The sequence below is a fragment of the Sparus aurata genome, chromosome 5 (genome assembly GCF_900880675.1).
Source record: "Sparus aurata chromosome 5, fSpaAur1.1, whole genome shotgun sequence".
Taxonomy (NCBI): Eukaryota; Metazoa; Chordata; class Actinopteri; order Spariformes; family Sparidae; genus Sparus; species Sparus aurata.
Window position 1 is genome coordinate 8,981,575 of NC_044191.1, and position 24,748 is coordinate 9,006,322.

At 39.9% G+C, this 24,748-nt stretch overlaps 2 protein-coding genes across 3 annotated transcripts in view; both read right to left on the bottom strand.

Moving 5' to 3' along the window:
- mfsd3 (major facilitator superfamily domain containing 3) overlaps positions 1-17,284 on the bottom strand; it is a 33,585-nt gene extending 16,301 nt beyond the window's left edge. The window contains exons 1-3 of one of the 2 annotated variants that reach the window (XM_030417947.1): positions 17,171-17,274; positions 15,836-16,668; positions 1,736-1,883 (exon numbers count right to left, since the gene is read on the bottom strand). In XM_030417947.1, the coding sequence (XP_030273807.1) occupies positions 1,736-1,883; positions 15,836-16,535 (848 nt within the window). In that variant the 5' untranslated portion in view covers positions 16,536-16,668; positions 17,171-17,274. Of the gene's footprint in view, positions 1-1,735; positions 1,884-15,835; positions 16,669-17,170 lie in introns of both variants that reach the window. The other variant, XM_030417948.1, reaches the window with a different exon arrangement.
- Positions 17,285-18,579: 1,295 nt separating this feature from the next.
- On the bottom strand, positions 18,580-24,303 carry anxa1a (annexin A1a). Its single transcript, XM_030418326.1, has 12 exons — positions 24,193-24,303; positions 23,494-23,573; positions 22,702-22,792; positions 21,808-21,902; positions 21,587-21,700; positions 21,236-21,326; positions 20,977-21,056; positions 19,787-19,931; positions 19,587-19,682; positions 19,429-19,487; positions 19,201-19,323; positions 18,580-19,097 (listed from the first exon to the last, which is right to left on the bottom strand). Exons 1-12 carry the CDS (start codon positions 24,272-24,274, stop codon positions 19,041-19,043), a joined length of 1,113 nt encoding a protein of 370 aa, XP_030274186.1. The 5' UTR covers positions 24,275-24,303; the 3' UTR covers positions 18,580-19,040.
- Positions 24,304-24,748: the final 445 nt, after the last annotated feature.

The window sequence follows — 24,748 nt, forward strand, 5'->3', positions numbered from 1 at the left end:
GTCTAACAACTTAGTATCTGTCTGTAAATCTGAGAATTAAATTCAACTAGAGCTGAATGTTGTCTATGCGATCAAACCCTGAGGGGTATGTGTGTGTGTGTGTGTGAGTGTGTGCTTGAGTGTGTGAGAGTGTGCGTGAGAGTGTGTATGTGTGATGGATTTGCTGCTCATGCTGTTCTCACACCACACACCAGACGCAGGGGGTCCCTGAGCTCTCAAACAAGGCTATGTTTACTTAAATTACTGTACACACACAGTCAGACAGGCAGAAACACACACACACACACACACACACAGACACACGGGAGCACAAGCGGGCACAGAGTGAGGAGGAAGAGGTAAAGGAGAAGGAAGAAAGCTGCAGGAAAGAAGAAGTCAGTGTTCACATAATGCTGAAGGAGGAAGAGGAGCAGGAAGAGGATGGGTGTGAGGCAGAAAGACACACGTTCATGTCAATCCGCATTTCTTTCCCACTGCTAGAACTTCACGACTAATTTTAAAGAAGACCATTGGTTTGATTATTCTTTGACATTTTCCGCTCTTGTTTCTTACATGCCACTTTAACTGTATTTTTCTGTTGGTAACGTGGTGCCAACATCTTTCTTCTGCTTCAGACTGCTTTATTTCTGACCAAAAATGTTCAGTTGAGAGAGCCAACAGGTCATGTGACCACAGGGGTCAGTCAATGGTCACATTTATGTGTGATTATTAGAGCTGAAACAATTCTTTGATGAACTGATTAGTCCATCTGCAGAAACACAAGTCAAACAAAATAAAGGGTATATTCACACAAAAATAAAAATTCAGCCATTTTTTACTCACCTTTGTACTGATAGAAAGCCAGGCGAAGTTTCATAGTCCACAAAACATTTGTTAAAGCATTCTCCTAAACAACTAATGAGACTGAGCTGAGGACTTAAATCTTAACTTGCGGTTGCGCACACCCGGGCTGAGGATAAGATGTTCAAGTTCAACAAGTTCTACTGCACGTCTTTTCAAATAAATATTCAAATCAAAGCCAAGGGCCTCTGTAGACTTGGATTACACCAAATTAGCTGAGTTAGATTTTTTCATGAAAAAAACCCTCAACCCTTCAGTTTTGTAGGGGAATTCTATAATGGCCTATTACTGTGAAGACCCAGAAATGTTTTGTAGACTACAAAAGTTCCCCTGACTTTCCATTGGCATTAACCTGAGTAGATATCGACTGAAGTTTCCTTTTCAGCTGAACTGCTCCTTTAAGCAATTTCTTTTGAAAAAATTGCTGAAAATAATCAGTCTCCAGCTTCTCAATTGTGAATATTTGTTTGGTTTTGTAATCTTCCATGACGGCACCCTGAATATCTTTGGGTTTGTAACTGTTGGTCGGCCAAAACAAGGTATTATTGGAAATGTTGGCGTTTTTCAGTATTTTTTTACATTTCTATAAACAGAATTGATTAATTCAGGAAATAAACAGCAAATTAATCCATAATTAAGTTGCAGCCTTGAGAGTACTGTACCACTCAGTGGAAGAATGTGGATTTGGTGACATGCAAAAACTGTGTACTTTCACAGTGAGCAGTCTTTGACTTTCACAGGCATTTTATACATTTTTCAGGGCATCTTCCCTTGAGTGGCAATTAATTTTGAAACACTGAAAAATGCCTTCAGAGTCACAAAATACTGCTGCAATACAAATAAAAGTCACTGTGAAGCTAGTGATAACCAAAATGATGATTTCGCTGATGTGTACCTGAACTGAGCGAGCAGCAGGCCTCCGAGGGACGACCCGCAGATGGAGAAGCCCATGGCGATAACGCCGTTCCAGAAGCCGAGCTCCCTGGCGGTCATGTGATGATCCAATAGGAAAAGAGGAAACATGGTAACTGCACCCTGCTCACCTGTAGGAGAGAGAGGCGGACGAGGAGGAAAGAGACGGTTAAAAAGGATGATGGGAGAAAGAAGAAGAAGAAAAAGAAACAACAGGGGAAGGAATAGAAAAATATACATAAAAAAAACCTGTACATCTGTGACTAAGCATTGCTGTTTTTATATGTACAGTAAATACGTGAGATGCCTCCTGAATACACGCGCCTCTTCCAATCACAGTCAGATACGATGAGGATGTTGTACCAAACTGTTTAGCCTGCAAGACTGAACAACATGGTTTTCCTGAGATAACAACTGCAGAATCGAATACAGCGCACCAACACACCGCGTACCTAGGCCTATTCCTGGAGAGTGTCAATAATAGATGCCTGACAAGAAAAAGAATACCCTCAGTCACTTTATCAAACGGGGGCCTAGCACTTTTCCTAAAGCACAAAAAGGAAAACACAACAAAAACACAAAAACTTCCACAGATGAAACAGACCTCACAAAGACCTTTCAGTCAAAATAAAAAGTTTCTGTCACACAGTAAGACTTTCTCTGTGTGGCGTTGAGTGTGGGGGTAATGTTCTGCTGAACATTACAGTAAAATATTCAGTGGCGCCGACTACACGCCATTATTATATTAATGGAGACTGACTTCAGAAAGACAGTGGGACCAAGGAGCTGCGTGAGTGACAGCTTGGCTCCCAGACTGCTGTCAAAGACGACGCAACACAACCGACGACTCACTCACTCAGTCAGCCAAGAGACAAACAAAAATAGAGAAAGAGGAAAAAAGACAGATGAAACGGACTGAAATAAAAAAAAATAATAATAATAAGAGAAAGCTGAGAGGCTCCCAGTGATAGGGAGCGCAGCAGCAGAACGAGAGTGTCACCGCTGTAACGTCGGTGTGACAAAAAACCTTGGAGAAACGTGGGGAAAGAAAATGTGCATTCTCTGTGTAGGAAATACTTGTCTCTCACTTCTGTCACCTAGTTTCACTGTTGGGGTTGATACAGATTGGGATGATTGATTGTAGAGCTGTGACCATTAATCGCTTGGTTGTCTATAAGTCCACTTTTAAAGTGGATTCATCGGTTCAAGTTTTTTTTTTCAAAAATGTGAATATTTTCTGGCTTCTTTACTCCTCTGTGACAGTATGGATAGAAGTGGATATCTTCGGACTGTGGACCAAACAAGACATTGAGGACATCATCTTGGGTTTGAGGAAACACTATTGATCAATTAATAATTGATCAATTAATCAGAGGTCAATAATCGACAGATTAATCAACAATGAAAATAATTGTTAGTTCCCGCCATAGCAGATTGTATAAATTAAATGAGACAAAAAGATGAGGGAGAACAGGTAGTGTGAGTTAGCTGGTTTCTGGTGTTTGTTTTTCTAATAATGGTATGTATTTCCAAATGGGCTGAACAATAAACTGAATGTTTACCACAAAAAGAAGTAACATGACAGCTTCAGGGGCAACACAATTAATGGAAATCAGTATTTGTTTCAGTGTTAATTGCAGAAGCTTACAATTTTTTTTAAGCTAAAATGTGTCACAGAAACCACTATAAACTAGAATGGCACTCAGTAGAATGCATACTTTCACCAAGGCCCAACAGTCCTCTTTTTTAAATATCAACCACCAATATGTGTATGTTATTCATCAAGATCCATGGATCAGTCCCTGAGAAATTAACAAAAATGTCAAAAAAGCTTAACCTTGTAATGCTAAAAAAAAGTGAGAAAAAATCTCCAGAAACCACCTCTTCATCTGGATCGCAGCAACAGGTTCTACCTCAATCTATTTGTTTCTGTGTAATCCTGCTGACAAACCAACCAACAGACAGCCGGACACAGGAGAAAACCTAACCTTCTTAGAGGAGGTAATGAGCACTTTTTTTTTTACAAAAAAATGAAAAAAAACCCCATCAAAAATCAATGATGCCACGATCAAAAATCAAAATATAAAATTTTATATATTTTTTCCAGTAAAATTTGAATAAAAAATGTATGTCATGCACTAAAATTGTGACTCCTATCTGCAAAGGTAATCGCAGGCAAGTTACACATCCATTTTACTCCTAAAACCAGCAGTTGGTCAAACACAAGATAACAGATCATTATGGTATATCACATGACATTACTACCCTTCTACACACCCAGCAGGAGCTGCACCAACACACTCACTCTGTGCATTATTCACATTTTAATCGCTGTCACCTTCAACTGTTTTGAGCTGCATCAACTGTGTGGTAAGCATATTAGTCATAATAAAGTAAACATTGGCAGCAGCGGTACCCATGATGCCTGGGTTGTTTACCCATGGTTCTGTGCTCCCGATCCTGTCTGCCTGTTGTTTAGCTCAAAGCTCAGAGCTTTCACAGTCCTGCCTTCAACTAATTATTTCTTTAAAGTGGGGGGGGGGGGGGGTGGGGGGGGGGCATGCAGACAAACACAACCAGGCTGATTATTCCTTTCTATAAATATTCTCAAAGCAACAATTGTCCATTTCAGCAGGGATTTCATTAGACATCCGCAAAGATTAAACAAGCAGAGTGAAGGGGGAAGGAGAAAAAGGGTGGAACAAGAGCGAAGGGGGGAGAAGATAAGAGAGAAGGGGAATGGATTGGGGAGGAAAGTGGAGGACTAAGAGAAAGTCAGTGATAACCAGAAAAAGGACAAGTAAAACATGAAAGAAAGAAGTGAGAGAAACAAAAGACGGTGAAGAAGGGCAAGAGACATTGAGCATAGTGCATTTATTTAAAAAAAAAAAAAAAAATGATGATGGGACTAAAACATGACTGGAGAGAAAGGAGAGCAGCCAGGGATGGGGAGAGACAGAGGAGGAAGAGAAGGGGGGGACAGATGAACAGAGGCATTGTTAGGAGGTTAGTGAAGAGGAAAAAGATCAGGGATGGCAGGCTCATAAGAAACTCTATATTTATGTTTACGTTAGAGACAGACCAAACAATTTAACACAGAGAGGCAAAGTGACAGAAAAGAGCGGGTGCAGCGTTTTATTCATCCTCGTCATTTAAAGCTTCTTCATGACGACTACAATCACATACTAGACTTGTAGGCAAGCAGAATCCAAGAAGTGTGGGAAAAGACTATTTAATGCTAAAGGCCCTGAAACAAATTTTTATAAATCAGTTTTCTGCTATGAACAATGGCGTTCTATGAGAATACACAATTATATACAGTCTTGGTTATTTCACATCAGGTCTTTGTGTTTTTGTTCTGGTCTTCTTACTGGTTTCCAAGTCGGCACTGCTCATTTAGAAAAAAGTCTAATAAAAAAAGTCTAGTCTTTCCAGTGTTTTGGGCCATAAAACAATAATGGCAATTATCTCAATATAATCTTCCTCACGAGAAATATAACAAATGTTCGATAAATGTTTAATTCAACCACCCAACCACTGGGAGAAGGGGTATTAAGGCCTTCCTTCATTTGGTTTACTCTGTGAGCTAAATAAACCATTCAAGAACTGAGGTCTGTTAAAAATCGACTGTTTTCGTAGCTCATGAAAAGTTGAGATTTGGAGATAACTGGTTTTCGTAGGTTAATGACGTCCAGATGAGGCAGATGTTTCTTTCCATAGCAGGTTTTTTTTTTTTTGTCAACTTCAACATTCTCCGTTTGCTTAATGTTTATTTGCTCATGAATATTTCATATTATGGTTCACTACTGAAATAAGAAACCACATTTCCACAAGCTTTAGTAGGGAAAGTGACAGAGAAGGAGGCAGGGTAGCAGTTTTATTCATTCTAGCAGTTAAAGATTGGTAACTTTGAGGCAACATCCTGATTTTGTTGTTGTTCAGATTTGTTCAGATCAAGCTTTACTACACACTTGCAGGCATTCAAAATACAGATGTTTTTTAAAGCCGATACTGATATCTGTTAATTACCCATTTATTTCATGGCCCATACTAGTAAGATAATAGATAATTTTCACATTTCTGATTACAAAAATAAAACATTTATAACTGCTTCCCCCCTCCTCTCTGATCCATCTTGGTAAAAATTTTTGCAAATGGAAACTGTGTTGTCTTCCTCTGAAACTGGAAAAAACCCTCACACAGGCAAAATGTTGAGCTTTCTGGTCTAAGCTGAGTGACTCTAACCAGGTGCAACAGTTTCATAACATGAGTACAACAACAGCGTGCTGCACTTGTTCTCCTCCCTTTAATGACACAAAAAAAGAAAGAAGTTTCTGTTCTTGCAGTACAAACATAGCAGCCTGTTGCTCAGTAAATCAAACACTGATTAAAAAACAGTTTGACCATGTTTGACATTGTCAGCAAAGCAAAAGACAAAAGCAGCGTCTCATCACAATTAGTTTTAAACACTAACTTTAACAAACACATTAAAACCTTCATCCATATTGATTGGATGAGAGAGATGGCCCGTTTGTATGAGTGAATATACGGCATGTGTGGTAGAAGGGGGTGGGAAGTAGCGTAGAAAGGAATCAGAGTAGGATAAGGGTGAGATGACGGTGAGAGGTGGATGAGGACAGAGGGGTCAAATCCCGAGGACCCTGCTGCAGCTCACACAAAAGAGCTGGCAGAGCAGGAGAGATCACTGAGGACACTTAGTCCCCCCGCGGAACAACATTATCACTCCCTGCAGAGAGCATGGTAAACAGACAGCTTCATACATACTACATGTTTGTGCACACAATCACACAAATGTCCTAGTGCACACATGTGCGCACACATGCACACGCACACACACACATACACACACACACACACACACCTATCAGCAGCTCAGGTGCCCTGCTGACAAAACAGTAAACAGATCTCTGTCTATACACGCTTTCACAACATCCTATGCATATTATTACGCATTTGACACGGGGGAAAAAACACTCTATAACTAAGTAGACAACCATCATCTCTATGGCTCAACAATTAGAATTGGTCCAGGGCAACTAAAATGCCACATTAAGCTAGTATATATAGTGACTCACTTTGTGGGGAAAAAAAATATTCAACACATCATTTTTTCCTGTGCTGATGATGTGAGTATATAAGGAATGAGTCAATGTCACTTCCTTATCACCTCTGTTGAGTTTGGGCGCTCGTGAGAAAATGCTGGCGGGTGTAGACACGTGTCAATGAAGTCATGTTCAATAGCATTCTCTGTTGCTACTTCACAACCGCTTACAAAATGATTTGTATAGTAGAAAGTAAAAATGATCATTGGGCAAGTAGAGCTTGACACGAGCAGTGAAAAAAGTGACAAACATTTAACAAGAACCATGACCTCTCCTCATAACAAACCTGTCGATTTTCTGGGTTGCTTGTGTTTGTTACTGTTGTTTGTTTTTGAAGAGATTATGTAGTATTAATGTTAAGAAAAAGACCTGCTATCGGTCTGGCCAACACTCAGCATTTCCCTGATTATCGGTATGTGTATTTTTTTTGTCAGATTGACAATAACATACATTGAGTTAAAAATACAATGCTTTGACTCATTGTTTCTCTGTCTGCAGTCAACACTCTGTGGTCTCACTCACAGCAGTATCTGAATCTGAATAATCTGAATCTGCATAGTAACCAGTAAATAAAATTATCAAATAAATGGGGTGGAGTGGAAGTATACAGTAGCAGAAAATGGAAATACTTGAGATAAGAACCTCAAAAATTGTACTTTAGTAGAGTAACTGAGTACTAGAATAAACTGTCATTACTTACATCACTGGTTATTCTAATAATTGTTTGGTATCGGCCTTGAAAAAAACATACTGGTTGATCATTAATTATTATCCATTCACTGTCTTACAGCAGATACAGTGCCCATTCATTTTCAAAACCTTAAGGATTGAACTCGCATTATGATATAGGCTACAGTATAAACTGATTGGCACTCCTATAATACATATAAAATCATACACTAGTATTAGTTAGTTGGTTTGTTAGTCAGTCTCTTTTCCTGAACATCAAGGTTCAGTATCTTATATATATGTGGGTTGTGACATCAATGTGCAGGTCTACAGTTGTCATGCAACCAAAATGAAAGGATTCTTAAGTCTGAAAGTGACATAGATGCTGTTAAAACCCACAAAACTCTTCACAATAATTAAAAAAGTTAACGTTTTCTGATGCTGATGCTTGTTCACATCAGTAATTTGTGTAAATTCACAAACAAAGCGTCTTAATAATATCAATTATTATCTATTCAAGAAAGCACAATATGTTGATTTTTGATTATGAAGACAGAAACTCAACTTTGGATTTAGATTTAGCATTTTATTTCAGATTTAGTTGATAAAAAAAAATATGATCTGACTTTTAAACATCTAGACAGATCAGATCTGCCTCTGCATGGATAAATGTGCGTTTTATTTCTATTGCCATTTTGCTCGTTTCCTCTCTCAGGGCACCATGTGGTGGTTGATCATTAATTCATCCCCTCCTTCAGCCTCCCTCCCTGCAGTCCTTCTTCTCCCCTCTGGAAAATACATTCCCCCCCAATCCTTCCCTGAGTTTCTCTCATTCCCATTCTTCCAAATCCCTTCATCTTTGCGGTAGCCCACTATCATCCACTTATGCATCTATGTCTCTGAAACTGTCCTGTGGGCTAGACTGCAGGTTTCATGTCAATACAGTTGTTTTTAATTGATTAATGACAGGCTATATTTTACTGTTTTTGTACCCTCAGTGTAGTTCTACAAAAAGTCTTTTCAAATCCTTCATTTTACCCTCTCGACCTCAACCCTCCACCTTAAGGCTGTTGCGCAAAGCTCAAAAAATGGTATAAAGTAGAGGGCAACAGTGTGTCATTGAACCTGATGCAACCACTATTAAACGTAGCATAAAGAACAAGAAAAGACCCTTGTCAATGGCTTTTTTGTGGTGGTTTAAGTGGTTTTTACTGTTCTCTTGGACATGTGTACTGTCCATGAGCCTCCAACTCAGCATTCACTAATGACGTCTTATACAACAGCTCTGAAGGTTATTACAGTTTTTGCTGAAACCGATTTTGAGAGGTATCCTTTTATATCAACGAGTTATGTATCTCATAAACTAGCAGCTGAGTGTATGTCACTATAAACCCATGTAGCTGTCCCTTTAGAAGAAATGTTAAAGGGGAGTGTTCTAGAACAAAGCTTTTTTTGTGTGTGTGTGTGTGTTCATCCATCCATTCCTCCATCCACCTGGTCAATTCCCAGAGAAAGCCACCATCAGGGTCCACCTCTTTTCACGATCATTCACATCTCTTGTCAAACAGCCAAGGCCACTGAATCCCAGTTTTGGTGTGTGCAAGACTGTAGCATTACTTACACAATTACCATAAACATAACATAAAATTAACATTGTTAATTGTGTAGAGAACTATCAATACTAAGCATTTTCATTCAAACCATTTAAACAGCGTAGGTAACTTCTGACACTAGGGGTCTCTTAACAAAGGTTGTTTTTAGAAATGTTATTGCAGAAATCCTATATATTATACTGTTATGGTGATAATAAAGATTATTCTAGTATCTGACGGTAAGGCCATGTTGGTATTAAAGGGAATTAAAGAAGGTCTATAGTAGGATTGTGAAGGTGGCCAGTATGATAGTGGGAGCAAAGTTCAGTAGTTCAAACATATTCAATAAGTTTGTTCTTTCACTCAGAATGTTTGGCTCAGGATCAACATCATGTAAGGGGTCAATTCACTTTAAGTTTAAAAATGTTCTTCATTAATTTAAACTAAGTACATCAATCAGTGAATTACAGATAATTGATGCTCTATCATACGAAAGTATCCTACAGTGTCTTTCACATTTCAAATTGGTTTAATTGTAAGTGACTTCAACCAATGGTGCAACACGCGCTTAGCACAGTGTGCTACTATCATGTAAACCTAGAAGTGAGCAAAACATTCTTAAGAGAAAATCATTGGTTTTGATGGGTTTCATTCCAAAACGCAAACATTTATTTAGGAATAAAAGTCAGCTGATGTTTATATTTTGTATTGTATCCACAAAGACATTCTGTTCTGTAAAAAAATGACTTAAGCTAGCCAATAACTGCCAGTGATTTTCCATTGTGAGTTTTATATTCAATCAAGGAATCATTTCTGTCACACAAAGAAAGGTGCCGGTTTTCCCCCATAGTAGGTATCTCTTTTTGAACAAAACTGTTCATGTTTTAATGTCGCCAGTTTATGGACTTGCAGTATACTTCAATTAATTTGGCAGCAACAGTGTTTTGCACTTAGCTGCTGGGGCTGTGTATTTATATTGCAAAGCACAATACAGTTATTCATTTTAAAGGAAAGGTTTCATTGTGTGTGTGTTTTTTTCATATTGCATTGCAATAGCCCATTTAAAGTTGTCATATACCAAACACCTAATCAGTGCTGATAATACTCTATGCTAATAGATAAAGGAGTGATGATAATACAGTACATGCTTTGAATTTCTTAGATATAACTATGCAGTGTTCTAAGCAGACCAGATGGCATGCAGCAGATGATAGAAGGCTCATTACAACCATAAGAGACTTTTGACTTGACTTGGACTCTAGCTCAAACACTTGAGACTTGTCTTGGACTTCCAAAAATTGACTTGTGAGCATCTCTGTTCAGAGCACACGCTCTCATCATATGGCTTACGTTTTGTGCCACCATTTCTACAAAAAAAAGGGACAAGACTCTCTTAATTCCTGTTTCCATTCAATCGTTGAACGCTGGTGGCAGAAGGAGGTAACTGCTGCTTAGCGATGGATGACGCAGCTGATGATTCAATGGCAGTGGAAAAAAAAACTGTTAATAAATTGCATGATAATTCAATGTCTTAACCTTACTAAGACATTGATCTTGATTTACATCTGGTAGCAGCAAAAAGCAGAATTAACTGTAAGTATTAACTGTAAGTAACTGTAAGTAAGTTAATCTCGGTAAATGTGTTTGTAAATGCTTTCTTACAACAATTGTGCTTATAAATGTTTTATAATCGATCAATTAATTGTTTATTTAGTCTGTTTATCAACTAAATGCTTTGAAACATGGAAAATGTAAAGCAGAGAGTCTTTGTGTGAACATCTTGTTTTAGGAACAATTATTGTAATTCATATTGTGCTAACATGGTGTGTAATTCCAAGTTATAGTTAATCAAATCACCACAACTAACATACATTTTTTCAGCACAGGAGTAGTCTGTATGGATTTGACAGGAATTCTGAGGTTACAGGGTTCACATACAGATAGAAGACCCTGCATAAGCTGACTGTTTTATTTCATTTGATTTATCTATTTATTTGTTTTAGTTTCATGCATTATTTCAGAAATTTGTGTCATAATAATAGTGTCAGGTGAAAGAGGTTGGTGGCAGCTGTTATCCTCCTTCGTTGCTCCTCCTGTTGCAGTGGGTCCTCATCTTGGCAGAGGACCTCCTTCTGAGGTAAATGCTTTAGCCCTTCGATTTCCAGAAGTTCTCCCTCTCAGAGCTTTATAGTGGTGATCTTCTCTTGGTTTGTCAGCTGAAGGGCCCCTTGATCTCCCCCTGACAGATGTACGGAGGTCAGTTGTTTCAACAGGCCGGTTGGTGCTCAGTCAGCAGCTCTTTTCCTTGCTTGTCTTCTCAAACGCAGTGACAACCTCCTCCTGTTGCAGCAGGGGGGGTCCTAGTCTTGGCAGACCTCCTCCTATGCCCTTCATGTCTCTTTTGGAGAGTCTCAATAATGTCAGTGGCTTCCAGCATGTAGTCATCTGCCTAGATCCTCAAAACCATTTCTTCATCCAGCATCTTAGCGAGGTCCACAATCTCTCCAACAAGAGTTCCATGTGTCTTTTCTTCATCCTCCAGCTCGTCAGCTAGCATCCGGCTTTCAGCTGACAACTTCTCAGTGGGGGTTCAGGCCTCCTCCAATGTTTAGAAAAGTGCCTCCACCATTTCAGCGACTTGCTTCTCTCTGCCTCCGTCCTAGTTTCTGCTCTTCTTGCAGCTGTTGGTCAAAATCTTCAATGAGGCCCTCTCCATCTCAAAATTCTTGAGGTTTCAAGTTTAACTGCCTGGCTCCTCAAGTCCTGCCCGTTCTGGAGCATTTGCTGCAGCTCCAGTCATGATGACACTGATCTTGTTTGCTTTTCTCAACTTGGAGCTGAGCATAAAGCAGCCGGATACCAGCAGAATGCTCCTCTGCAGGTCTTTGAGTGTTTGGAGGACAGTCTCTGCGATCTCGATAGCCTCCACTTTAACATTTTTGTTGCAAACAAAAATCAAAAGTATCAGAAATAAAAGTACTCATTACGCTGCAGAATGGCCAGTCATCGTAATCCTATCATGTCATATAAAACATTATTTGATTATTTTTACTGTAACATTACAATTAATGTTGCAGCTGGTTGGGGTGGATCACTTTGGATAACTTACTGTTTGGTAATTTGATCCTTAAAGGTCCAGTATGTAGGATTTACAGGCATCTAGCAGTGTGATTACAGATTGTAACCAACTGACCACCCCTCTCTAGAGAGTGAGTGAGTCCAATGTGAGCTACGTAACATAGTGGAATAAGTAGATTAAAAAAAATTTAATGTCAAAGGCTACTAAAAAAATACTGAAAGATTTCAACAAAACATGGAAGGAGGATGGGCTCTGCCCAGATAAATTTGGTGCAGATCTGTAAAAAGGGTGCCGGATACAAACCTTTTCTTCACAATTTCTTTACCATTGCAAAATAAGGCATTTTTAAAATGTTCATGAATTTCTCAGGAAATACTGCATGATCTCATCTATATGAGACATTCACATCTAGGATAAAACACGGGTTACTTTGGTCTGTTGGTGCAAATTTAGCAGGCTTCTATTTGAAGATGTAGATTAAACCTTCACACTTACAAATGATTTGCCATGATTTGGACTCACATAGTTTCAAGTGAGAAATGTGAAAAATGACGATAAGCCCCTCGGAAAAAAGGTGAATAAACATAAGATGGAAAACTTTAAAACATTACCTCGTCCATGAACATTTCTACCTGAGTTACGTCAGATGAATTTTCATCAGCAATGGAGGGAAATTTTTACAATGGAGACAACAACTCCCATGATCCCATCGCTACTTCCGTCTTTGTTTTGTTTGACTGAGAAACACCAAGCTGCAGAAATTACATACTGTACTGTGTATTTAAAGCCTGTTTCAAAGGGGCTTACACAACTCGGGACAATTCTTAACCGTGAATAGGTGTAAACCACCCTGAGCATGTGTTTGTGTCAACTGCTGTATGTTTCTATGTTATATGGTATGTTTTTATGCTTTCTGCATGTTTTTTTATGCTTACTGAGGCACAAACTGTCCACTTGGAGCAAATAATAAAACCGACTTGACCACTTGAAATGACAAGTGCAATAAAATTATTATATTCCTCAAACTCTCCAATTATTGTAACAAGTACGTTTACAATAATAAAAATGATGATAAGAATAGGACATTTTTATTATTACTGTATTACTGTATGAGCGCTTGTTATAACTGCATTTGTAAACTGTCCTAGTTTGTGTCTTTCCTGTCCTTTTGCCTTCATATTTTCACTTAAAAGTGCCTACATTCCTCCCCCTCCTGCCCTCCATCCGTCCCTGCGAGTCTACCCAGACATTTCTCCCATCAAGCCTGTAGCCTCAGATGGCACAAGGGTCACAGTTCAGACACGAGGCTCCTCATGATTGGCCACTGTGTTGGCACAAACTCAGAGTTCATTAGGGATAGATGAGGGAACGGGGTCTGTGCTTGTATATGTGTGTGTTGGTGTCACGCGGGGGGGGGGTTCAGACAGGCAGATCACCAGTCTCACACAAACATACCCACACACCCCTTGAACAAAAACAATACTGTCTAAATAGGCAATTATGGTGGCACATCCAGGCCTAATCTAAAACATTACACAATCCTGTTTTTTTTTCCTGTAAAGGTGGGAAATATTTAGTATATTGAGTACTACGACAGGAAATACTAAGAAGTGACAAGACGGAGCTCAATCTCAGCGCTCAAAACACTTTGACTGATTCTCGCTGTAATCACGATCATCAGCCGATAGTGAGTGTGTGTGCACAACAGAGAGAGTGTTTGGGGGGGGCAGGGGGGTTCTCGCTAGACAGATTAAGGGGTCCAGCCAGCCTTCATATTTTGTCTAGTTGTGTCGTCTGCTGGGGCTCATCCGATTACCGAGCCACCCTTAACACTCGCTCAAAAACACACACACACACACACACACACACACACATTTGCACACACACAATTTAAAACAAAGGAATAGGTTTACTAGCACATACACAAGTAAAGACTTGTATGCAAATGTGTGGAGACAATTATATTCCCACCACCCACATACACACGCACATATAAACACGCACACATCAGCATGATGCGCCGTCTTCCATTTCAGTTTCTGAACGCAACAGACACAAAGACACTCTAATCCTTACATAATCCCCTTCTGCTACCAAACACCAAACTCTGGTCATATCAACTCTCTCTCCCACACACATCAGCTCGACTGATCCAAAACTACTTTCAAATTTTAGTTTTGGATTGGAACTAACTGGTTCACACGCAAAACTGACTGCAAGGGCTCAACATGCACTCAAACTAATACTGTCTTCTCATTCAACTGCCTTAGGTTTATACTTCTGTAACTGTGGCATTAAAAATGACTGCTTTATCTCAGCAGGGCCCGTATTTTTACATGCACACACAGGACCTGTGAGACACAATAAACTATCTGGCAATGATAACTTCCCAACTTCCTCTGTACACTGAGTCAGTCCTCATGGATACATCAACAGAGCCATCTAGTGGCAAGTTGTGGGACCTCCTTGAAGGAACAAATACAGCTAAGACAAAGTTCTCTGTGGGATAATTTCAGGGAATGTAGCTAACTTTTTATTCCTTTGGGGATGCATTTTTTGTCTAATAACCTGAAAAATTGGGCTGGGAGGGCTCTGATTACCATTTTTTTCTGTGCCTTTACTAGTGTAAATTAGTAGATCAAACCACTGGGACTGAAATTCTATTAAACATTATCGTTGGTTAATCTGTCAATCATTTTCCTGAAAAATCGGTTAATTGTTTAGTCTATAAAATGGCCGGGCATACATCACCAAATGTGTTGTTCTGTCCACACCTGAAAAATTTTCTGTTTATTGTCATAGGGGAGGAAAGAAGAAACCTGAAAATATTCACATTTAAGAAGCTACAATAAAATAATTTTGACTTTAATAAATCATCAAATAGATTATCAAAGTAGTTTGTAATTAAATGAATAGTTTACAAATCATTGAGTATTGGTGCCATTAGAGGTGTCACCCCCTCCAATGTGATGATCTGATGCTTGTTTCTCTATGTAATTGTAAGCTGAGAATTGTAGTGTTTCACTCCTGTTGACATTTAAATGCGTCACCTTGAGAAATGCTCTGGCCTGTTTTTGTCATGTTTTATAGTTTACAAGGCCTAGGCCTATAGGATATAGTAAAAAAAAAATCATATTGCAGTTATTTTTGACAGATTCATAATTAGTGGAATGATTATTTTTGCACCAGAATTTTCATTTTCACTGAGAACCCTATAGAAATCATGATGATGTGACATTTTTTGAGGTCAGTCTGTATCAAACATGTTTCCTTACAACTGAAGAAAAAGAGCAGAGCATATCTGCAGGACAACAGTACTTCCTTATGCTGTTTTGTCACAATTTTGTTTCTTGCGATTTGGTTATATTGTGATTCATTGTGCAACCCTAGATCAAACACTTAAAAAAGAATATCATTGACAAATCAATGACGAAAACGATCATTAGATATGACCCTAGTTTTGTTAGGAAAGATTCAGACATACTAGTTTCAGTCAGTATCAATAAAGATACAAAACTAAAAATGAACTGGGGCTTATTTACTTACTTATATTACTTATATTATTTATAAGTTTATTTATTTCAGTACAAACAAGTTCTTTTTAGTAAGTACAAACTCACCTAGTTTGTATGTCAGCACATACAGAACAGTCCAAGGGGTGCCGGGCACTGCCAGCATCTTTCTCCACACCCTCCATGGCCTCATGGCGTCTGCTCCCTGCCCTACTCTCCTGCTGCCATCAGCCTGCTGGCCCCTCACAGTCTCGTCGTCCAGCACAGGGGCCCCCCACACAAACAAGGCCACGCCTGCATACACAAACGTAAGCAACATGAACATCCAGCTCCATCCAGCCACGTCGATCACGGCCAGCAGCCCACCTCCGGCAAACACCGATCCAGCTTTATAGCCAACGACTTGGGCTGTGTTGCCCAGTCCCAGCTCCCCGCGACCTTTCAACAATCCCACTGCAGCCCCGTCGACTGCAATATCCTGTACTGAGGCCAAACTGTTCATGGCTAACAGGGTCCCTGCTACTCCCCAGATATGTGCTTCTGGGGCCAGGGCAGCACTGGAGAGGCATGTCAGAGCCAGACCAGAGACTGTCGCCACCAGCCAGCGACGCTTGGTGCCCATCCGGTCCACCAAAGGGGCCCAGAGCACTTTGAGGACCCATGGGAAGTAGAGGATCTTAGTGAATCCAATACGGGTGAGGGAATGACCAGCTCCACGCAGGTAGACGGGAAGCAGGGAAGATTGGAGACCATAGGGAATGCCCTGGACAAAGTAAAGCAGGCCCAAGAAGACTAGTTTGTCATTCATGATCTATGCAGAAAGGGATCCTTTGGTTTCTGAGCTGACACTGTTGTGGTCCATTGGTCAGGTCATTGTCTTTAATTCTGGTTGTTGGGGATGACTTCTAAGAGGAGAGGCTGACCTACTTGAACCCACTGACCTGAAAGGAAAAGAGAAAAGAGGGTGTGAGGTTCAGTTTTATTTGTGTTAGAGCTATGATAACGCTGAGATGACTTAAGACAGTCAGCGCTCCTGCAGGCAGCCTTAAAAGGATGTGTCTCTGCTGCTGTTTAACTGCTTCTCTGCCCAGCTCAGTTATCAGTTACGTTACCTGGCTGTGGTTAGCTCCTCAAAGTCAAATCACTTACATGTGCATACACATGTTGTATATACACGTGTTTTATCATTGAATTTAAATAAAAACACAAATGTGACTTTAAGCCGCTGACATTTCGCTGACAGCTGTAACAGTTAACACTTAGCCAAGTTTGCTGTCAAACTGACTGACTAGCTACCGTTAGCCAGCTAGCATGCTGTCATGTTAAGCTAAGTGAACAAACAGCTTTAAAACACATTCATGCAACATGTTAGAATTACTTAGGGGTTTGATTCAATGAGAAATATAGCTCTGTATCTGTAATGAGATAAATCTTGAGGCATACTGGGAAAGAACGTTGGTTAGCCTAGCGTTAGCACACCGGAGAAGCTGCACCGCTTGTTTATAGTTGTGGTCTGCATGAGCTAAGAGGTTGCCAGATTTCGGGGCAGCGATCCCCCTTTTGCGGATGAGAAACACAGAAGGGGTCGTGCTTGTTTTATATTTGTAATGTATAACCCGAACACCTGCTTTCTGTCTATCTATGATCTGTATACACTATATAGTTCTTTATATGTAATACATAACAATTCGGGGGAATTATTTCATTACCCAACCTGGCAACCCTATAACCCAGCACATTAAAATATACAATTGCTGTACTAGTATGAAGTATGTAGGCCTATATCCTTTACTTAAGTGAGAGTACAGATACAATAGTTTAAAAAAAATACTCTATTTAAAAGTTCTACATGAAGTATGTAAGTATAAGAGCATTAAAAAGTAGGCAGTAAAAGTATTACTTGGTTATTATTACTCATGCATTAATGTAAAAGCAGGACTTTACATGTATAATTGGTTGAGGTGGGGCTAATTTTGAAGTATTTTGTATAGAACTGCAGCTAATGATTATTTTCTTAATTTAATAATCAGATTGACTCACTGATAATTGCTGTGTAAATATTCAAAAACTACGGAGAAATGCCATCAAAATGTCCCAGAGCCCAGAGTGGACACTTTAATGATGTTGGTTTTGTCCAACCAACAGTTCAAATATCAAAAGTATCAAAAGAAATGGAGAAATGACAATAATATAAACGTTAAGCAATAAATACTCACATCTGTAAATGTTTTTTTACGTGAGAATTTAATTCAAAGTAGCTATATCAGCTGTAATTGTATATTGTTGGATAGTTTGATCTTTAACAAAGAAGCATCACATTTTATATGCACTTTGTGTGTTTTATATGCAAACATCTTCATTTCTCAAATAACTGGGAACTACAGCTGCCAGATAAATCAAGTGGGGTAAAGTGAAGTACAACATTTTTACTCTGAAATGTAGTGAAGTAGAAGTAAAAAGTAGCATGTGAAGAAAATACTCAAGTGAAGTACAAGTACCTCATATTTGTACTCATATACCATACATGAGTAGTTGCATTCCACCACTGTTGATCATCCATTCTGTGTGATTCATTGCTCATTTATTCATCCTTTGTTGGTGTTTGCATTTGTGTATGTTATTTGTGTTACATTATGACTTCTAGATGATGGATTTGCAGTTGGTTTTGAGACAAAATATGCAGTTGCCTGTGACTCATGATGTTTTTTTTTTTCAAATGTGTTTTTTGTATTTAATTGTCAGTATAAACATCATTAATTGCTTAAATATTTGAGAACATATCTCACAACCAGTTAGTTTGTGTCTGTCTGATGTGTGTAAGTGCAAAGAAACCAAGACAACTCATAGAAGACTTCATATAAAAAGCTTTTATTTGCAAGACGTCCGAGCTCCTTCAATGGTAGGCCTTCTGTTGCCACTAAATATAATTTGTCACATGTTGACCTGTATACATCTGTTAGCAGCTGCACTGTGATCAATGACATCAGCCTCTCTTCGAGCACCAGATACAAGAATCTAATAAGGGTGAAGCGTAATGGACCGCTGGAATACTGCTGTCAGATCTATGCCGGAATACGAGTGCTGGAATGAAAAGGAATAACTTTCATCTATCTGTAGAGGCAGTGCTTGCGTATTTTTTGCTAATTGCTCAAAATTTTTTCCTAAACTCGATGACAGTCACAGAGACAGTCTCGTCACTTCTCCAACGAAAGCATAGGGCACAATATGTGTCAATAGATAATTGTTGATTTTCCACAGCTGGACTTGCTGCTGGATCTTCAGTTATACAAGCCTTGATCCCATTGATTGGCTCTTAGTTTTCCCCACAGAGAGCGAGCAGAATCTTCTCATAGTCTCCTTTAGTGTCATCCTGAAGGAAATAATAGACATAATATTAACACCACAAAGAACGGAGCAATTCTGAATGTGGGATGGGGTTTTTTGCCATTGTCAGTGGTCAGACGTTTGCTCACCAGAATTTCCTGGTGGAGTGTTTTGCCGTGGGTTTTCTTGTACTCATCCCTGATCCGTTTCATGTCGATCTCAGAGCGGGACACCATGATGCGGGTCAGGACATTTTTGCGGGGACTTTTACCCTGATGGGCGGAAAAGAGTCAGTCACGGAATGCGTTGGGAAGCAGACACAGTAGCCTGCATTTACATTTTGATATTTTGTGAGTAGTGGACTAGATATACTATACCTTCATGGACAAGTAGAGCCTCTCAGCGAAGTACGCAGGCCTGCTTCCAGCACACTTCACTGTGGTTTTTAAAAAAAAGGTTCAAGTTTAAATCTGTGAATAAATCAATGAATGAAGGCTGGGGTGATAAAAGTTAGAGTCAAAGTTTGTGCCTTTACCTACTGCTGTGAGGAGGTTCTCAATATCTCCCTTCATCTCCAGGTCGATCGCTTTGGCCACGTCCACTTTGCTGTACTTTGAGTACCTCTCAAATACTAAAGGAGGAGAAGTAGAATGTCAGCGCTGACAGGAACAAAAAAAATGATTCATTTAAATTAAATTAACAGATTTTACTGAACGAGCCAGCGAGCCATGTTACCTTTCCGGAGATGAATGGCGCTCCTGGTGCTGAGGATCTCGATGAAGACAGAGCAGTCTTTGCCCTTCCTGCCCTCGCCGGCCTCGTACAGAGCCCTGGCATCGCTGTCAATCAGCTGCTCGCAAACTCCCTCAGTCCTGCCGGCCTGTAAGGAAGAGAACATTAAATAATCCACAGTGCTGAAATAGAGATGAACATCGAATGATGCTAAGAGTTTCAAGATTAAGATCTTTTTCATTTCGTTTTAGAGCAGTCCTCATTTATATTTCTGCACCATAAATTATATGGTATGATGTGTATATTATGTAAGAATTATTGGTATTTTATCAGTCTTAGATAATTTTCACATAGTTTTTTAAACTACAAAAGTGGTAAAAGTTACAGAAACATATGTTAAATGTTGCTTAATAAAATAATCATTTATTTCATAGATGATGGACTGTTTAATACATTGTACAATCTGATAAATCTTTAACAAGATCGAGTTAACCAATTACCTCTAAATCACTAAATAAAGTAGACTAATCATTCTAAGTTGTTAAAACTTTTCAGCTTGTGCAACTTAATTTTATAGGCTGCTTTACTTGGTAATTCTGAGGTAATAGTTTGGTAAAGTAGTGAAGTAAAGTCAACTTTTAAAATGTACAGTGTACATTGATTAATCAACATTGGCATTTCACACCTTTATTATCAAAATGCAGCTTTTGCCTTAATTCAAACATATAACAAGAAACATTTAAAAGTAGATGATGATGTTTCTATATGACCTACATAAGCAAATGAAACCATATGCGAGAGAATTGGCTATTTCTGAATTCTAATTATGGTTATTCTTAATGCCTGTAGCTACATGCTCCTTGTAGCAGCTTTAAAATGTAAAGGGATGTTCAGCATGTTGAGTTTGTACTGTACATTTGCCCTGGTACATGCCCAAATATGAAGACATAAAAGGCCATATTGTTAACGCTATATGTTACCATGTGTGTGCGGAGGGAGTGAGTGTGTTTAGTTTTTATAAACCACTGTCACTGTCGCAGCCACAGCGGGGAGTGTCATGTTGTCCCAGAACTTAATACATCCTGGTGTTGTGACTGAATGAGTGTCTGAGCCACTCTTCATAGAATCCTGTCAGTGAGTACAGCATGAAACGCTCGCTATGAGACAAAAAGTGAGCGTGGACACACACGTACCTTGCAGAGTTCAAGGAGGGCGGACCTGAAATCTCCACTAGTGTCACTCTTGATGTCATCTTCCAGGTCCTTCTTGTATTCTTAGAAAGGAAATCACAACTTTAACATCAAGGATATCACATTATATTTGAAATGTGAAAATCTGGTTTAAACAAGTACTCTCTTATATCCCAGAGGATGTCATTTTCCACTGTCCCATGTTGTATCACTTCGGTTTCCACACACTGAAAATAATTGCTTAAAGCTTGTTGGCACGCACCTTCCTTGTAGACTTTCTTAATTTCCACTATCTCTCTGTTGTTTCTGGAGGCCATGACCTCAATCAGGGTGTCCTCGTCTGTGCCGAGTCCCTGAAAAGGAGGATGTATGGATTTAAGATAGACTGATACAGAGAAAGATCTCTTATTCTTCACAGGCCCAACACAAACAAAACGCACCTTACCTCTCCTTTAATAGAAAAACAGCATGTGAACATGAGGAAATGGGCGGATATCATTACAATCCAGAAATAACAGATGACGATGAGATGAAGAATTTGTCTCGACTGCACGCGCATGTGTGTGTGTGTGTGTGTGTGTGTGTGTGTGTGTGTGTGTGTGTGTGTGTGTACCTTCATAGCCTGTTTGAGCAGCTGGGCATCGTACTGGGCCGGTGTTTTCAGCAGAGCCAGCACCACATCCTCCAGGTCTCCCTTCAGAGCGCTCTTCAGTGCTGATTCCAGAGACTACGATGACAAAATATAGTGTTAATGCGAGAATGTGATCATGTGTGTGCACTTTGGAACAAAAATGTAAAACATGTCCACCTTATCGCCGTGAACATTCTTTTTACCTTGCCACTGGCCTGCTGGTAAGCCGCTTTGATCTGCTGTCTCTGCTCGTTGCTCCTTTTCACCAGAATTTCAATGATGGTGTTCTCGTCCACGCCTGTACGAAGGACATGTTGTTAAGCTAAATCATATTATATATCATCTTGTATCTGTATGACAGAGACTTATATATGATGCAGTGCAGATTTAAGCTCTTAAGTGTGTTCGAAATGCAGTGTTTCAGTGTGAGGGCCCAAACAAAAGGATCATTCCATGCCAACTCATGAGGACCTCCCACTTCATGTCACCAATTTCCTTGAAAATCACGTAAAAACTCCTTTAAATTCACAAAACAATATCCTGCAGCTGTTTTCCATATTTTTGAAGTTCAGCTTCCTGAGCTTAATGTCATCATTTTGATAAATCTTTGTAAGTGTATTCCAACCCTCACCAACTGTTATTTTTCACTGGATTGGGTTCAAATTATCCTTAGAGTTCCTTAGAGGACACATTTCACTGCAATGCAGTAAATAATAACAGATTGGTGAGGCTGAGAATAGTGTAGAATACAAGGAATCACCAAAATGATTCAATTGAGTTCAGGTCATAAAGCATATCTAAAAAGTGTTTGGAGTAGAGCCACAGGATTTTACAAGTTTTTACATATTTTTTTCCAGAGAAAATTGATGAGCTTGGAAAAGCTCGAAATTGATTTGGATTGGAATGACCCAAAAAGGGAATAGGACTTTGTTCCACAGACACCGTGTTGGCAGTAGTGGTGCTCGATGTCCAGCAGAGGGTGTTGACACTCCTCCAGCAAACGCCTGCATGTCACACGTCTTAAAAAGACACACATTGCAAAACCAAGACTTGTTCTCACACGCTCCAAAGCTTCCCTGTGTGCATCTATACCTCACCTTTCGTCTTGATGGCCTTGTCCAAGACCGCTGCATCTCCACTGGGGCTGAAATTGGGTGCTGCGGTCACCGTGCCCTCGTTCTTAAGGACCTGGGAGACACAACACGGATTATTGCGTGTTTGGTAAATAGTTGAGAGTTACAGCCTCTTCTTTTCGTACACATTGCCTGCATCTATTCTCTTGCTTATAAAATACTTTTTAGACTTCATTTTCTCCTGTTTCCGTCTGTTGGTGCTGTCCTGGAGGCACTCCGTGCCCCCAACAATCATGACAGTGCTCTTTAAAATGCCTATACACGCCCCTGTTGGACTGAACTCAAAGATAACAGGAGTCGGAGAGAGCAGACTGAGATCATGCAGGATAACCTTGTGCAACTTTCCCTCTGTTCACTTTAAGAAACAGGGGAAAGCAGAAGTGGCATTTTGTTCTGTTTGCAGAGTTTATAAAGGGAGGGGCTCAGATTCCTGCCTCTATGAGTCACCACACGCTCATAAGACTTAGCGTGGTCATCCCTCTCCTCGCATATAATCGTTACAGTACAAGCTCCCTCGCTCTTTAAAAACACTTATCATCTTATCTGTCTGCTCGGCTGCACTCCTTTTTCCCTGCCCACTCATTCATTCCTTTGCCCCACTCTCATCTACGCTTCTCTCTCAGCCTCGTTGTAAACTCTGATGAAATTTTTCCACCCGAACATACTGTACCACAGGAAGAGAGAGAGAGAAAAAAAAGAGAAAAAAAACAGGGTTGTTGGCCCTAGCAACTGGAACAGAACCACAGAGTTACGTACTGAGTCATCGGGCAAGCCCAGATAGACCGTCTGCTGCATGAAGGCCTGGATGAAAGACATGGTGGGACGCTGGAGTCTGTCTGTGGAGAAGAGAGGAAATGTTGTGAGCACGGATGTGATCCAAACATGAGTGTAACCAGGGTGGAAAAGTAGTGTGCAAGTCTAGTGTGAGAAAGAGTGGAGGATCATGGGATACAATAAAACAAACTCCACTGAAGACATTTTATTCAAACAAGATGTGATCACTCGTTACTGAGTCTTTTGCTCTGAGAGAGATCTTATCCATTTAATCTGTTGGCAAAGTAGAGAAAGATGTTTGTTTTTCCTTCACCCACTCCTCGCCAACTTCTGCATATTTACTGTTAAGTGGTTTTCCACAGTGGGAAGCAATGTGGAGACTCCCTGGCCACACCCACGCTCAACTCTAACAAGGATTTACACATGCGTAAACTATCATTTAGATACTTGAAAGTTTCATTCGCATCTAAACAAATGCCACACTTTACACGCGTCGGATGTTTAATTTATTAAAAATCCATATATCATCCGCTGTCTTTCCAACCACACCCTTAGAGACTGCATCAATGCGTTGAGAGGGAGCGCACGTAAAGCTGGCACATCTCGCGCCAAACTTCCCTAAACTCCCACAACTAAAAAGCCGGAGAACAGATTTAAGAAGGACATGTAAGAAACACTTACCGAGTGGCTTTTGGAAGGAAGAAGTTTGTCTCAGTGAGTTTCCAGGGGCGTTGTAGCAGCAGAGAGAGTTATTTATACACATGATAAACCCCACCTAGTAACCGGTCCAGCCCCATCCTCCTCTCCGCAGCTGCCATTGGACTGAAGCGCTGCCTGGCTGCCGCACACACCCGTACAGTGCGTAACGGAGCTGCGTCCAAAGCCGTGCGTAAAACATGGAGGAAGAGCTTCTCCTCCAGCTGATTGAAAACAGGCACGCTGCTTATACTTGAAAACATATGTTGTTCAAGTTTCAGGTCGTGATTTTTCATTAAAGGGGGGATCTCAATGGAAAGTCACTATAACCAAGGATACATCTGGCAGTCAGGGCGAAGTTTATAATCCCTCACCTTATTGTCCTTTTATGGCTTTGTGCTCATAATGGGGTTCAATGCACATTCACACTGCAGAGGACTTTATATTTATGGTAATACTGGTTGCCTTTTGATCATTATTTTCTATTCTATTATTTTCCCAAACTTGAACACAAAGAAATTTTGATAAATAATAAATGTCG

What these genes read in the sequence shown, in the direction of transcription:
- anxa1a (XM_030418326.1), bottom strand. Translation starts at nt 24,274, where the DNA reads ATGTGTATAAATAACTCTCTCTGCTGCTACAACGCCCCTGGAAACTCA. An exon ending in TGGGCTTGCCCGATGACTCA is followed by an intron (nt 22,793 to 23,493) that starts GTACGTAACTCT and finishes TGTGTCTCCCAG; the next exon opens with GTCCTTAAGAACGAGGGCAC. An exon ending in CACTCCACCAGGAAATTCTG is followed by an intron (nt 19,098 to 19,200) that starts GTGAGCAAACGT and finishes TATTTCCTTCAG; the next exon opens with GATGACACTAAAGGAGACTA.